Here is a 16,343-nt window from a genome sequence, read left to right on the forward strand (position 1 = left end):
GGTCCGGCTTTCCCAGGTTTGCTTTTTAATTCCCTTGCTTTCCTGTTCCGGAGCCGCGGGCGGTGCTACGGTCTTGGAGGCTACTCTATAAGTCTGGCTTTACTCTAACGGCGACCTCGCAGCCCGAGAGCTTTTTCTAGGTAAAAGGGTCAGCTTGTGGGTGTTGGAAGAGGGAGTGTTTCCAAGTATCCGAATTTCAACGGGGCTGGCGTCTGGGGCTGGGGTGAGAGGCGCCTGGGAGTTAGGAGCCGGCAGCTCCTCTTCAGATCTGCAGCGAAGGGCAAAGAAAAGGGACCCTAGGCCCGGGCCCTGTAAATAAATAGTAGTGAAAAATGAGACCGTTCATTCATTGTGGCGCGCATGTCGTGGTCCAAGCCTGGGGCCGCCGGGATCTCGGGCGGGTAGTGAGACTGTAAGTTTACATCGTGGGGCTCACTATCTGGTGGGAGATGTAAACAGGGAAGCACGCAATTACGGATCATCCAGACATAAGTGACCGGGCTGGGAATTCAGGTGGTGGAAGAACGCGTTAATAGAAATGTAGTCACACTTTGCAACTCGTTCTACAAAGACTGATGTTCCTGCACATGTTAGCCGTGCAAAACGACTCCCTCAGTTTCCCTGCTTCCAAACAGCAACTTAGGAGGAGGCAGACGCCGAAAATAATTACTTTTCCAGTTGCAGTGAGTTCCTTGTCTTTTGAATTGAAGTTCACATCCACAGTACAGCCTGACTGTGCCTTTAATAGGTCAGTTTCATAATCAGTGTTTTCAGATATTCTATTTCGAGAAATATCCATGAGGATCTAATAGTGAATGTTCAACAACAGTGAACACACGATACAGGAGTATTGGTGATCCTGACTCTCGTCCACCTCTAGATTCAGTACACTCCTTTTGTGTTTCCCCTGGACTCTGTGCATACCTCTTTTCTTGTGTTTATCACATTAAGTAGTTAAAAAAAAAATCCGTATCTGCATATGGATTCTGGGCTTCAGGAGCCCTGCTTACTATGTGCCTTACTCACCTTTGATCAGGGCCTGTGACCATGCCCCACCTGTCTAGGCTCATTAAATGTTGCATGAATCAGTGAAAAGGCCTGCTTTCTATCTGGTTTTGGTAATGCAAACCTGTTGTGGATATATTCAGTAGGGAAATGTCCAGTAGCAAGATAGAAACATACATAACTGGTGAGCCAGTAAATACTTACTGATCACCTACTCTGTGCAGGATGTTCTGCCAGGGGCTGTGAAGGATACAGAAATGATTATGAGCCAACCCAATTCATCAAGGAACTAATAACCTAGTGGAGGAGTTAAGACATATACACACATGATTATTATATGAGGCAGTCTCTGGTAAGTGCTGTAAAAGAAGTAAGTACAGACTAAGAGCAACGGAAGTCTTGAGGGAATGGGATTACTTCCTAAAGGGAACCAAGATAGGCAGCACAGAAGATGTGGCATTTGACATGAGTAGATGGGTTAAAACTTCAATGGGCAAAGTCAAAGGGAGGGGTTTTAGAAGACCAGGAGTAAAGAATAAGCTGGATGATAGTACTTCATATGTTAGGAACTGGGAGCACCCATGGGGTCACTAAGAGTTAGACAGGACTGAGCGACTTCACTTTCACTTTTCACTTTCATGCATTGGAGAAGGAAATGGCAACCCACTCCAGTGTTCTTGCCTGGAGAATCCCAGGGACGGGAGAGCCTGGTGGGCTGCCGTCTATGGGGTCGCACAGAGTTGGTCACGACTGAAGCGACTTAGCAGCAGCAGCAGCAAGGTGATAGGAGAGCCTCCCAGGTGGCCCTAGTGGTAAAGAACTTGCCTGCCAGTGCAGGAGACATAATGAGAGGAGGGTTCGATTTCTGGGTTGGGAAGGTCCCCTGGAGGAGGGCCTGGCAACCCACTCCAGTGTTCTTGCCTGGAGAATCCCATGGACAGGGGAGCCTGGTGGGCCACAATCCATAGGGTCGCAAAGAGTGGATATGACTGAACGACTTAGCACACATGCAGGATGATAGGCACTTCATGGGGAAGTTAATGGAGGATTAGCCTGGAAGAAGCTGGGTCCAGATTGCAGAGGGCCTTAAATGCCAAGCATGGAGTTTGAGCTTGATTCTTTTGGCCCTGAGTAGCTTGTGGTGACAGGATGGGCTGTCTAGGCCCCAGGTTTATCATGAGGGTCTTGAACTGAATGACAATCATTCAGTTCAGTCGCTCAGTTGTGTACAACTCTTTGCCACTCCATGGACTGCAATAGGCCAGGCTTCTCTGTCCATCACCAATTCCCAGAGCTTGCTCAAAATCTCATGTCCATCGAGTGTGTGATGCCATCCAACCATCTCATCCTCTATCGTCCCCTTCTTCTCCCACCTTCAGTCTTTCCCAGCATCAGGGTCTCTTCCAGTGAGTCAGTTCTTCCCATCAAGTGGCCAAAGTATTGGGAGTTTCAGCTTCAGCATCAGTCCTTCCAATGAACATTCAGGATGTATTTCCTTTAGGATGGACTGGCTGGATCTCCTTGCAGTCCAAGGGACTCTCAAGAGTCTTCTCCAACACCACAGTTCAAAAGCATCAGTTCTTCAGTACTCAGCTTTATGGTCCAACTCTCACATCCATATATGACTACTGGAAAAACTGTAGCTTTGACTAGATAGACTTTTGTCAGCAAAGTAATGTCTCTGCTTTTTAATATGTTGTCTAGGTTGATCATAGCTTTTCTTCCAGGGAGCAAGTGTCTTTTGATTTTCATGGCTGCAGTCACCATCTGAAGTGATTTTGGAGCCCCAAAAAGTAAAGTCTCACTGTTTCCGCTGTTTCCCCATCTATTTGCCATGAAGTGATGGGACCGGATGCCATGATCTTAGTTTTTTGAATGTTGAGTTTTAAGCCAGCTTTTTCACTCTCCTCTTTCACTTTCATCAAGAGGCTCTTTAGTTCCTCTCTGCTTTCTGCCATAAGGGTGGTGTCATCTGCATATTTGAGGTTATTGATATTTCTCCTGGCAGTCTTGATTCCAGCTTGTGCTTCATCCAACCCGGCATTTTGCATGATTTACTCTGCATAGAAGTTAAATAAGCAGGGTGACAATATACAGCCTTGATGTACTCCTTTCACAATTTGGAACCAGTCTGTTGTTCCATGTCTGGTTCTGACTGTTGCTTCTTGACCTGCCTACAGATTTCTCAGGAGGCAGTCAGTTGGTCTGATATTCCCTCTTGAAGAATTTTCCATAGTTTGTTGTGATCCACACAGTCAAAGGCTTTGGCAAGTCAGTAAAGCAGAAGTAGATGTTTTTCTGGAATTCTCTTGCTTTTTCTATGATCCAGCGGATGCTGCAAATTTGATCTCTGGTTCTTCTGCCTTTTCTAAATCCATTTTGAACATTTGGAAGTTCTCGGTTCACATACTGTTGAAGCCTGCCTTGGAGAATTTTGAGCATTACTTTGCTAGCGTGTGAGAAGAGTGCAATTGTGTGGTAGTTTGAACATTCTTAGGCATTGCCTTTCTTTGGGATTGGAATGAAAACTGACCTTTTCCAGCCTTATGGCCACTGGTGAGTTTTCCAAATTTGCTGGCATATTCAGTGCAGCAATTTCACAACATCATCTTTCAGGATTTGAAATAGCTCAGCTGGAATTCCATCACCTCCACTAGCTTTGTTTATAGTGATGCTTCCTAAGGCCCATTTGACTTCATATTCCAGGATGTCTGGCTCTAGGTGAGTGATCACACCATCATGGTTATATGGGTCATGAAGATCTTTTTTGTATAGTTCTTCTGTGTATTCTTGCCACCTCTTCTTAATCTCTTCTGCTTCTGTTAGGTACATAACCATTTCTGTCCTTTATTGTGCCCATCTTTGCATGAAATGTTCCCTTGGTAATCATTAATGAGATATTATTTGGTGTGTACTTTCTATTAAATATAGTGATTGATAAAGCTAAATAATCTGAAACTATTTTCATGAGCCATTTGAAAATCTGCCTTAAGCCTGTTGGTAAAACTTTTGGTTAGAAAGACTTTAGGAAGATGCTTCTAAATGGAAACTTTCTGCAGTTAATGTTTGTTTGGGTTTTTAAAACATTTTGCTGAAGCCTCATATTTGGAAAGCTGTTCCTCTTCATAACATTGTTCAATGGGGAGGACTGAGAATGAGAATCAAAGAAAACTGTTATGTTGACCAGATTATAGTTAAGTTTGAATCTAAATGCTAGTCTCACTGAGGGAGAAAGAATGTGGAGTGGGAGAGCAGAAATGATTTTTCCCTCCCTGATCTTTTAGCTGATTAGAGGTGGAATATGCCTAAGTTTCCAGTCTTTTAAGCTACTGATTGTTTGAATCAGAGAGACAAGTACTTCAGTTCAGTTCAGTTGCTCAGTTGTGTCGGACTCTTTGCGACCCCATGGACTGTAACACACCAGGCTTCTTTGTCCATCACCAGCTCTTGGAGCTTGCTCAGACTCATGTCCATCGAGTCGATGTCGCCATCCAACCATCTCATCGTCTGTCATCCCTTCTCCTCCCATCTTCAATCTTTCCCAGCATCAGGGCATTTTCCCATGAGTTAGTTCTTCACATCAGGTGTCCAAAGTATTGGAGTTTTGGCTTCAGCATCAGTCCTTCCAATGAATATTCAGGACTGATTTCCTTTAGGATTGACTAGTTGGATCTCCTTGCAGTCCAAGGGATTCTCGAGTCTTCTCCAACACCACAGTTCAAAAGCATCAATTCTTTGGTGCTCAGCTTTCTTTGTAGTCCAGCTCTCACATCCCTACATGACTACTGGAAAAACCACAGCTTTGGCTAGACGGACCTTTGTTGGCAAAGTACTTAGGACATCTTAAAAATTAGTTGTGAACATTAATTCAGTTCAGCATGCTCTTATTTTTATTAGTATGCTAACTGCATTGGAGCATGCAAAATCAATGTTAAGATAATCACAGAAATATTTTCTAGCATGAGCAGTTTGGGAAACATTGTTATATCTATTTGTTCTCTCTGTTCTCTAGAGTTTATATTCTCTGTGGAAAATGTGACATATTCAAATAGTACGTCACGATGCAAGGCAGTGCATGGTGAGTGGTCTGATAGTAATGGCAATCGTTTTGGGCGACCAGGGAGGAACAAATACTGGCCATCTGGGGTGGGGAGGGTTTAGATCTGTGAGGTGGAGGGCGTGTGTTAATATAGGCCGTATCCATAGCTGGGAATCCAGACCAGAGCATTTAAGGAGCCATCCTGGATTCCTGCTCTGATGGCACTGGCAATTCTGAGGTCAGGTGGACATCAAAGATGAAATGAGGTAATGAGCTGGTGACCTGTAATCATTGTAGGACCTGTCAAAAAGAACCACAGAGCGTGTGAGAGCAGGGTACGTTAGGGGTGGTGACATTGGTTGTAGAAAGGCCTGCCAGGGTATTACTGTAGTAGCGAGGCAGGAGAGGATGGTGTGGAATGGATAGACTCAAGTATCTATGAGGCTGAAATGATACAGGTGTTTGAGCATAAATTTTTAACTAGAAGGGTTAAGGGAGGAGAAGTTGTCAGGTAATTCCCTGGTGTATGACTTGAAGACCGATGAATGGTCTCATCTATTGAGACAGGAAGGGACTTCTCAAGTGGCGCAAGTGGTAAAGAACCCGCCTGCCAGTGCAGGAGACATGAGAAACACGGGCTCAATCCTTGGGTTGGGATGATCCCCTGAAGGAGGGCATGGAAACCCACCATAGTATTCTTGCCTGGAAAAATCCCACGGACAGAGGAGCCTGGTCGGCTACAGTCCAGAGGGTCACAAAGGGTTTGACACGACTCAAGGGACTTAGCATGCATGCATGCATTGAGATGGGAAACACTAAAAAAGGAGCAGGTGGTATTCTCTTGGAGGGCAAGGTTATTGACTCATTTTAGGACATGTTGAGTTGAATTTGTGAGTCTGCTGAGTGGGGAGGAACATGTGGCAGGATGATACTAAGTGTATGTGTAGAAACATGCTGTGTGTGGACAGGATGACATAGGTTGGGGGGAACTTGAAAAAGTACACCACAGCAGATGGTTGAACACTGGGATGTGACCTCGTCATGCTGGAAGTGGAGCCTCTTTAGGAAGCCACAGGGTCCAGGGACTGACCATGGCTTTGGTTGAGTGGCTGAGACCTGGGAAGAGGAGTTTATTGGCCCTGAGGAGTTTCATATAGTACAGAGAACTCAGTATTAGATGGGTGGAATATTCCAGCAGCCTAAGGGGTGGTCAGGTATTGGTGAAAGCTGTTTACACAGTGAGTTTTTCTCTTCTCTTTTTCTTTCCTCCACCAAAGTCACAGAATGTCGTTCCACCCAGGAGGACCCAGGTGTCCCCGAGGGCGAGGGGGACATGGAGCCAGACCCTCCTCCGCACCAGCCTTCAGGCCCCAAAATCTGAGACTGCTTCACCCTCAGCAGCCTCCTGTGCAATACCAATACGAACCTCCCAGCGCCCCTTCCACCACGTTCTCCAACTCTCCGGCCCCCAATTTTCTGCCTCCAAGACCAGACTTTGTACCCTTCCCTCCGCCCATGCCTCCTTCAGCGCAAGGCCCCCTACCCCCCTGCCCGATCCGGCCCCCGTTCCCCAACCACCAGATGAGGCCCCCCTTCCCCGTGCCCCCCTGTTTCCCTCCCATGCCGCCTCCGCTACCCTGTCCCAATAACCCCCCAGTCCCCGGAGCGCCTCCTGGCCAAGGCGCCTTCCCCTTCATGATGCCGCCGCCATCCCTGCCGCATCCGCCGCCGCCTCCCGTCGTTCCGCAGCAGGTCAATTACCAGTACCCACCCGGGTACTCGCACCACAGTTTCCCACCCCCCAACTTCAATAGCTTCCAGAATAGCCCCAGTTCCTTCCCGCCCAGTGCTAGTAACAGCAGTAGTCCTCACTTCAGGCACCTCCCTCCGTACCCGCTCCCCAAGGCTCCCAGTGAGAGGCGGTCCCCAGAAAGGCTAAAGCATTACGACGACCACAGGCACCGGGACCACAGTCACGGGAGGGGCGAACGGCATCGGTCCCTGGAGCGCCGGGAGCGAGGCCGGAGCCCCGACCGGAGAAGGCAGGACAGCCGCTACAGGTCCGATCACGAGCGGGGGCGCACGCCCTCCCGCCACCGGAGCTACGAGCGGAGCAGGTAAAGCACACCTATGGTTTTTTAGAGAAGTTGCAGAGATCCTGACACAGGCGGCTCAGCAAACCAGACCAAAAAGGTCCAGCCGTGCATTTCGGTTTATAAAAGGAAAGGGCTGTTTTATTAAAGAGGGAGAGACAACTAATGAGGAAGGAAGTTGACCTCAGGAGAAAGCCACTTTGAAAAGCATCCCCAAATTAGCAACATAGATTCATTTCAATGAATGTAAGCCAATTACTATACGAATACAGCTGGCATTTTAATGATGATCAATAAAAGATCCTGTAGTTGTTTGTGTGGATGTTGTATTTAATTATGTTCAGTAAGACCATCTTGTCAGGTTATTGCACTGTGGGTTCTTTTGGAATTGGTGGTCTGCAGGCCGCTGTTATCAGTCAGGAATCCAACTTGGATAAATGTAAGTTTATCTTATGTTTTTGCTTTCTTGCTCTGTTTCTTTATAAAATGAAATAATATTAGGTATACATTATCAAAGTTACAATTTTCAAAATAGCTTTTGATTTTGTTGCATTGAAATGTATGCATACTAAATAAAATTGCATTTAGAACATACTAATCCACTTCAGATTAAATTTCTTTTTTTTCCCCACCCAAAAGGCCAAAAATCTATATTTACAAGGAAATAAGGTTTCCAGCAGACATTCATTGATGGGTGTCTAGAAATTCTCTGAAGTTAAATGTAAAATTTTATGTCTATATATTTTTTTCTATAAGTAAATCAGTGGCTTACAGCAGATTCTTAAGAGATTGTATGAGTCTGTTACCCTAAATCTAAGAATCATTGGTTTAAATGGAAAAATAAAAATGTGCACATATCCATTCTACTAATATTTATTTGTACCTTCAGTGAACTGTTTGTATCAATGAAGATTTTTGGTTTTCCACTTGTCAAGCTGGTAATGGTGCTTCTCTTTCTGGCTGCTGTGGTGTGTTCACTCACTTTCATTGTCTTGTGGAACTGTGCTGAAAAGTTTGAGGTCCCCAAACCAGGTAACCTTGTTACTTGGATTTTCAGAGAGTAAGTCTTGACTCCTATGGAATTAATGTGCTTCTTGGTTTCCATGTTGTTCTCATGGCTGTGTGCTTGATTCTGACCGAACATTTTGCCAGTAAATGGTAACAGTCATTCTCAGTCCTAAAGGTTTAGAAGGAAGCCCTCCAGGCCTTGGAAGGTTTGGAAGGAAAATACACTATTGCTTCTCTCTGATGCCTAGTCGAAGGCAGAAGAAGTGACATGTTTCCTGCAGGGGTGACTGATTCTGATGGGCTAAAGCTGACTAGAGTCGGTAGATTTTGAAAAGTCTTTTCAGCATGACTTACTGTTCCTTGTCAGTTTTGTTCTTAACTTTGTGATAGATTAGTTGGCAGAGGCCTGTGAGGGTTTATTGTACAACTTTACGGTGAAAATCTAAACTCGAAAGAGTTTGATAGTTTTCTTCAGACTTAAAGTGATTGTTAATAAACCTGTCTTTGGGGAAACATGTTGCTGCAAACTTAAACATTCTAGATGACTTTTTTTTTTTTTTCTGTTTGAGAGTACTGTGGTTTTTAGGGTTCTGCTGTAAATTCCTGAATTCTCCCATCCAGGCTTAAGCTTAAAGAAACACAAATGTCCTATAAACTGAGGATCCCTGTCACTAAGTGAAATCAAATGCTGAAAAAATGACCCTTAATCCCCATGAGCCTAAACCACAACCCCTTTACTGTGGGGGATCTTAGGCAGTTAGCTCATCTTTCTACATGGCCTTTATTTACCCTGGAGTTGTTTTATGATGTTGTACTTGGGGGTGTTTGCTCTGGAGCGGCCTTAATGTCACAGCCGCAGTAAAATCAGTTCCCTCTAGGGGTCTTAGTAGAGTGTCAGTCCTCTGTCTTATATAGAATGCTTCTGTGAACCAAACATGGAGCCTGTGAAGTGCTAGTATATAACTTCTAAAAGTACACTGGAGAAAACCAGACGTTCACAAAGTTGTGCGTTTGATTAGATGAAGTTTATGCAAATTCTTCAGTCTGTCCTCTGGCTGCTTCTGCCCTGGCTTCTTGGGGTAAGTGCATCCACACTTTTTCAAATTTCGTTTTTCCTTTCTTCTTCTCCTCCTCCGAAATCTGGGTAAATAGTGATTACAAGATTATTTCAGGGCAGACTATTTCTGGAGAAGATTTGTGAAGACGTAGATGGATGCATTTGCTGTCATGAAAGATCCAAGTTCCTCCAGGGATTAGGAAAAGGAAGAGCTGCAGGGGCAGCCAGTAAGGAGCAGGGCAGTGGCTTCCCACACTTGAGCGGTGTTACAGCACTGTAACCCCATACCTGTCCTGTTGAGTACCGTGTTGAGCCATTGGAGAGCTATTATGTATCTAAGGAATATCTTCATGGTCCCAAAACCGGGAAGAATTTTTGGAAAAATAACTGAAGCATTGTTTTTCTTACTTTAAATGGGTTCATCATATAGTATTACAGTGATTTATACTGGTCTTTTCAGTTCATAGCCACTCAGAGGTAGCAGTCATAATGAGAGGTGCCACTCTTGAATACAAAATCCTATCCCCTAGATGTTACAAAAACAAACGAAAAATTAGGAATATCCTTTAAATAGAGTTTTTATTTGGAAATAGAGGCAGTTTTTTTTTAGCCGCCATGCCATCACAAATTACATTATATTGTTGTCATGTGATACCACTCACTAGGTGGGATTTGCTGTCTAAAAGTAAGCTGTCATTTTAAAAGTGTATCAGATAAAGAATGTGGAATGCCAAGCACTGGCTACTTTACTTTGGACAGCTGGTGTGTACCTGAGCCTTAAGTATATGTTAAAAGTGTTATTCAAAGGAGTCTTTCTTGAGGAAGGGGTGGTTTTTAAGTGGAAAAACAATTTTTGTGTTAATGTCTAAGATCTCTTATTAATTTTGTAAGTTTTGATTTCAGTGAATTTACATTTCTTCTATTTGGTTACAGGTGGGGGATTATTATTTCTTTTTTATCCACGCCATGTGACAGGCATATAGGATTTTAGTTCCCCTACTGGGGATTGAATCTGTGCCCCCGCAGTGGAAGTGGTGGCGGGAAGCGGGGGCGTGGCTATTTTTGAGTTTAGACATTTTTGTAATCTTCTTGCTGGACTCAGGCTAATACAGTATTTTTTTGCCCCAATCTAAGACCTAGTATTTATTTCCTTTAGATTTAGTTCTAATGTAAACACACTGGGATTCCAATTTTTGTTTCAGATCTCATTGTGCGTATTGATTAGGCTCATAAGTTATTACTATCATTATTACTAAATTCCAGCTTTATATTGGAAGGTTTAAAATCCTGAATTCTAGTTTTACACTGAGTAAACTCAGTGTCTCTATTTAGAGTTTTTTTTTCCCCGTGATGAAAACAGCACTTAAAGTGACCTAGAGTCTCATGGTAGTTAGTGATGACTAAGAACTATACCTCAGGTGTATAACCTATGAGTTTAGAGCTTTTTATTATAGACCTTTGTCCTCATCTTTACTATATGCATTTATTTGTTGGATGAAATTAAGAGTGTTTCAGAAATCAATAGACAGTTGAATCCTTTGAAGTTTTCCCTGTAGAATGTTTGGCTGGTTGGAAGGTCTCAAGAGAAGATTATGATGAAATTCCCTTCATTGCTTAGTATTAAGTATGACTTCTTCTTCTTTTTTTTTTTTTTAAAGAAAACAGCAAGAAATGTCTAAGGTAGTTAACTTGCATAAAGTGAAATGCTCCTTTAACCTCTAATAAATGAAGGGTGAGTAAAAATGTCCCATAGTGAATAGTGCTGCAGAATACTTAGGTGAGGTGAGGTCCCTTTATTTAGATGAATTCAGTGAAAAGAGATGGTGTTTTTGAGTCTTTCTGTTGAAAACAGCTCTGTGTATTAATTCCTTTAAGAGAGCGGGAACGGGAGAGACACAGGCACCGGGACAGCCGAAGATCACCATCTCTGGAAAGGTCCTACAAAAAAGAGTATAAGAGATCTGGAAGGTAAGCAAGGAGTTGACACTGGAAGAAGTCATAGGATTATCTCCTGAAATTCAGATTTTGTGCTTTTGCAGGGTGTCAGCCAGGTCTTCAGAATAGCCTGAGCGTCTGTCCAAAGAACACTGTGAAAAGCTAAAGTAGCCAGTTATTGAAAAACCTTTTATTTCAAGATGTATATAGGATGCACAAGGAAAATTTTAAAAAGTCCCCCAAATTAGGCCACTTTGTGACCTCAGTTGCTGTAAAACACTATATTAGTAGTTCAAGGTTTGTTTGTTTTTTTTGAAGACCTTGAAAATTCATAATTATGCTCTTAAGTTTACTTGTTTCAGAAAAAAAAAAAAAAGAAAAACTACAGTAATACCTTATTTGGAAATATGACATTGAAATTGTTGCAAATAAAAATTTACAGGATGTAACCAATTCTATATCAAGAGCTAAAAATTCATGCCTTAATAAATGGTAATTAAGAATAGTACTGTCAATAATCTGACAGATTTTGGGTCAATTATTCATTTTCCCAATTTTATTATTGGGCAAAGGAACTTTTTTAAGCCTCAGTGTCTTTGTCTAAAATAAGGACAGTTATATTTGCCTTATTGAGTGACAAGGGATCATAACACACATAAAACACTTAGGACTTGGCCCAGTAGTGCCAAATAAATGGTAACTATATATATAATTATTATCTAATTATTGACTCTAAAAAGGCAGAAAAAGGTATTGAAGGTAAAATAAATTAATAAACTAGAAAAAGAACTATAACGCCATAATAATATTTGTAAATAAATGCAAGATTTCTTTGAAAGGCCGTACAATTTTAAAAGTGGCAAATCAAGAAAAGAAAAGCACATATCCATTAGGTATAAGAATGTATTATTATAGGAATGAAGGGGATTTAAAAATTATAGTGTGTTGGTACAAGTACTGATGTTTTATTTGAGAAATTTAAAAACTTGGATGTGATGGGTTGTTTCTATGAAAACAAAAATTATAAACCTTACACTTAGAGCAGAAAATGTTAATAGGCCAATACCTATGGGAAAAAGTTGACTTTGTGTCTCTTCCAAAAAAGTTTGAAACAGTTTTTAGAACACTGAAGAAGATGGAAGGAAAGCTCAGCTCATGCTGTGATATCAGGAAAATCCAAATGGCAAAACCATCAATAAAAAGAAAACCACTAAACAATTTCTTTTATGACTATGGATATGAAAATACTGATTAGTATATGAGCAGGTTGTTTTCAGTTGTGTGTTATAATAGTTAAGGGTTTATTCCAAGGTTGCATGGGTAGATAGGTTAGTATTAGGAGATCTATAACTGTAATTCTTTGTGTCAGAATCTCTAGAGTTATCTCAGTACTTGCCTATTAGCTGTTTAAAGTTGCATTCAATTATGAGTAGAAACTGGTAAAGTAGGAGTATAAGCAGACTTCTGTAACTTGATAGAGAACATTATCTCGTGATGAACATGATTGATACCATCTGAGAAGAGCCAAATTTAATGTTGAAACCTTATAGGCCTTCCCATACATATTAGAAAAAAAGACAAGGAGACCCCATTTCCTACCACTGTCACCTGATGTATGTCTTAACACGCAAATGACAAACATTGTATTCTTGTGTGTCCCAGGTATTATATGGTACGATGATAGTCTTTAACAAGAGTCCCTGCTTTCCAGGAATAAGAAAGTTAAGTGCTGTGAGACGTGCCTTTGGTAGAGCAAATACATACTGCTTCTGGAACACAGTAGTTAGTAACTCAGTTTCGGGTGGTCATAGAGAAGTTGACAATGTACTGATTCCCTGGAGTATGGGTAGGAACGCCTGCTGCTGCTGCTAAGTCGCTTCAGTCATGTCCGACTCTGTTCGACCCCATAGACAGCAGCCCACCAGGCTCCCCCATCCCTGGGATTCTCCAGGCAAGAACAGTGGAGTGGGTTGCCATTTTCTTCTTCAATGCATGAAAGTGAAAAGTGAAAGTGAAGTCGCTCAGTCGTGTCTGACTCTTAGCGACCCCATAGACAGCCTACCAGGCTCCTCCGTCCATGGGATTTTCCTGGCAAGAGTACTGGAGTGGGATGCCATTGCCTTCTCCAAGGAATGCCTAAGGGAAGGCAAATGGTAGGGGGAGAGAAAGAGCAGGTGTGAAGGCTGCATTGGAGAAGTGGTCTCAGAGGGTCAAACTTGGAGGTTGGGAAAGGAGTTTAGGCTTTTGTTAGCAATCCAGGAAAGAAATGATTGTGGCTAGACCGACCCATTGTGGCAATGACGATGGGGAAATTTGGAGGTAATTGAGAGAGATCGATGTGGGAGAGTCAGTAGGACTTGGTCATCACCTGAGATGTGATGTTCCCCTTGGAGGGCTGGAAACACTAAGAAACAGGCAAAAGAATGAGTTCAATTTTGGGCAAGTAGAATTTGAAAATCTGTTAGACAGCTCGGTGGAATTGTGTGGTACCTAGTGGGACACAAAAGTATAAGGTTCAGAAAAGAGATCTTAGCTAGAAATGCTAAATGCCATGAATTAGAGGAGGTCAACTAGGAAGAGTCTGTTCAGTGAGAAAGGGCCTGCAGAAGAGGAGGAGATAAGGATAGGAAAAAAGCTAAGATACTGTGTTTGTGGAACTCGTTGAGGGCCCACCCGAGGTTGGTTTTTAATGTTCAGTGCTGGAAACCTCTTGGTTTAGTTGTTTCTTCTCCAGTACCCAGTAACTTGTGGAGAAGGCAGAGACTTGGATTCTTTGAGTTCTAACTAATGCAGTAGATGAGAAAATAAAAGTTATAGATATAAATACTGTAAAACAGGAAAAATTATCATAGTTCGTAATATAGCATATTATTAAACAAAATTTTTGAGTTCGGATTTTGAAATTTGAAATGCCTGAGACACCTAAAATGATGTTTTACTCCTATTTTGAAATGTCCCTCTCAAAGTGTTAAAAAAAAGGAAAGAAGAAAAAAAGAATACTAATTGTTTTTCACAATAGACAACCCTGATCATCCATTATTTATGACACCAACCTAAAGTGGATGGAGTAAGGTTGTCTTCTGCCTGTGTTTCTCAATGGTAATAATAAAACATTTGGTGGGATTTTTAGTACATGTCAAAATGTCTGTGTCAAATTATCATATTAACATTTAACTATTACTTGCTAGCTCTGTGAGAGAAACAGAATTTCTAATTCTGTTTCCTGTCTAGGGGATGTTTATATCTGCCTCAGGAATCTTGTCAGGACTAAGTGTATCAGAGTGCTTACAAGAGTGTCAGGCTCTCAGGAAGGACCACAAACAAAAACAAATAAAACCACACCCACAGGGAGCCAGGATTTGCCATTATTAGCTAATGATATTACCAGGACAGTTCAAGAGAATCAGTCAAGAAATGTTAGAATTAACTCACTGAAGTTGACAGGTATACAATAAACATATCATAATTAAGAGCCTTCCCTGAATACCAGGAATACCTACTTACTAATAGAAAATATAAATAGAAAATTTAAATGAATAAAAGTTAAATTTCTTAATAAACTTAAAAATATATTGATCAATAGGAAGATATTAAGTGTAGTAGATGACGAGGAAGGTGATGTAAATGAATGGAGGGCATGTTAAATTCCTGTAGTGGGAGTGGAAGATAGGGTTAAAAAACATACCAGTGTTCTTCCAAAATATTTGTAGTTTTTAGCAGTGTTGGTGGTATAGTGGTGAATATATCTGCCTTCCAAAAAATCTATAATTTTAATGTAAGTTCAGTTGAGGTACTGTTTTTAGAACTTTACTAGGACTCAAATTTTTCTTGGGAATAGAAGTGAGTGTAATGAAGAAAAATAATGCACAGTTTGGTATGGATATAAATAGGTCAATGAGACCAATCTGGAACAACATTCAAGTATATATAAAGGTTTACATCTATCATGAAGTTGTTTTTTCACATCAGAGGAGAAACTGATGTGGAAACAATGCAAACTGTATGGAAAAGAAATTGGTTCAGATTTCTGCCTTAGATCTTGGACAGATAGAGTAAAAAAAATTAATGTTAAAAGTAACTGAAAAATATATTTATTTAACCATGCGATGGGAAAGGATTACAGCCATAACACTAAGACTGGAAATAGAAACAAACAATCTTTGCATTTGGCCATATAAAGATTGTATGTAGCTTTGCTGCTGCTGCTGCTAAGTCGCTTCAGTCATGTCCGACTCTTCGCGACTCCATGGACTGCAGCCTACCAAGCTCCTCCGTCCATGGGATTTTCCAGGCCAAGAGTACTGGAGTGGGTTGCCATTGCCTTCTCTGATGTAGCTATAAATAGAATTAAAAGGAAAATAAACTGAAAAAGGTTACATTACATATGACAGAAGATGGGTGATAATTTAAATAAAAAATCGTCAAAAGACTGTAATCCTAATTTTAAAAATATTGGCATGGTGTATTGATTCATGTTCATATTAATAAAAGAAGTGAATGTGAAACGTGTTATTTCAGTAGTGACAAATTAAATGAGATGCTCTTTTTATAAGGATAGAAAAGATGAAAAACAATCATGTTGACAGGATGTGGGGAAATGGGAAATCACATACGGTTTTGATGGTAATCTAAACTGGTAATTCTTATCTGTAGAGAAGCCTTTAGAAAAGTACACTCTCTTTGTGTGTGAAATAATATGACAAGTCTGCAAAGAACACAAGTGTATTTACAGTAGCATTGTTTACAGTGGGGGAAGAAAGGTAATCTCCTAAATGACAATGATCAGATTTGTCAGATTATGGTATGTACATATAAAAGAATGATATGCATTATTAAAAATGGTTCAGATGTAGATGTATTGAAGTAGAATGATGTTCCTGATTTACCACTTTGTTGAGGAAAACAGGCTACAGAGTTCCTGTTTTTAGAAACTTGTGTTTATATATCTATATCTTCTAACATATTTGTGAAATATAATTGTTATCTCTGAGTGCTGTTACAGGTGATTTTTGTTTTATTTTTCTACAGTGAACATATATACATTTTGCATCACAGTAAATATTTTTTTCTGGTAACAAACCTCTTGATGTACACTGCAATATTTAGAAGTTGCATCAATAAGTAATATATATAATCCTTCTAATCACCCACTATTTCCCCCCTGATGTATACACACCTACACTTAGGTTTTCCCTGCTATAAAATT

At 41.2% G+C, this 16,343-nt stretch overlaps 1 protein-coding gene across 4 annotated transcripts in view; it reads left to right on the forward strand.

Moving 5' to 3' along the window:
- The first annotated feature begins 49 nt into the window (after positions 1-49).
- DROSHA (drosha ribonuclease III) overlaps positions 50-16,343 on the forward strand; it is a 122,760-nt gene continuing 106,466 nt past the window's right edge. For 2 of the 4 annotated variants that reach the window (XM_005221630.5, XM_005221631.5), the window contains exons 1-4: positions 50-140; positions 5,018-5,083; positions 6,322-7,161; positions 11,078-11,170. In XM_005221630.5, coding sequence (XP_005221687.1) covers positions 5,067-5,083; positions 6,322-7,161; positions 11,078-11,170 — 950 coding nt within the window. In that variant the 5' untranslated portion in view covers positions 50-140; positions 5,018-5,066. Of the gene's footprint in view, positions 141-1,229; positions 1,358-5,017; positions 5,084-6,321; positions 7,162-11,077; positions 11,171-16,343 lie in introns of all 4 variants that reach the window. The other 2 variants (XM_010816832.4, XM_015459113.3) reach the window with 2 other exon arrangements.

This window comes from Bos taurus, chromosome 20 (assembly GCF_002263795.3).
Source record: "Bos taurus isolate L1 Dominette 01449 registration number 42190680 breed Hereford chromosome 20, ARS-UCD2.0, whole genome shotgun sequence".
Taxonomy (NCBI): Eukaryota; Metazoa; Chordata; class Mammalia; order Artiodactyla; family Bovidae; genus Bos; species Bos taurus.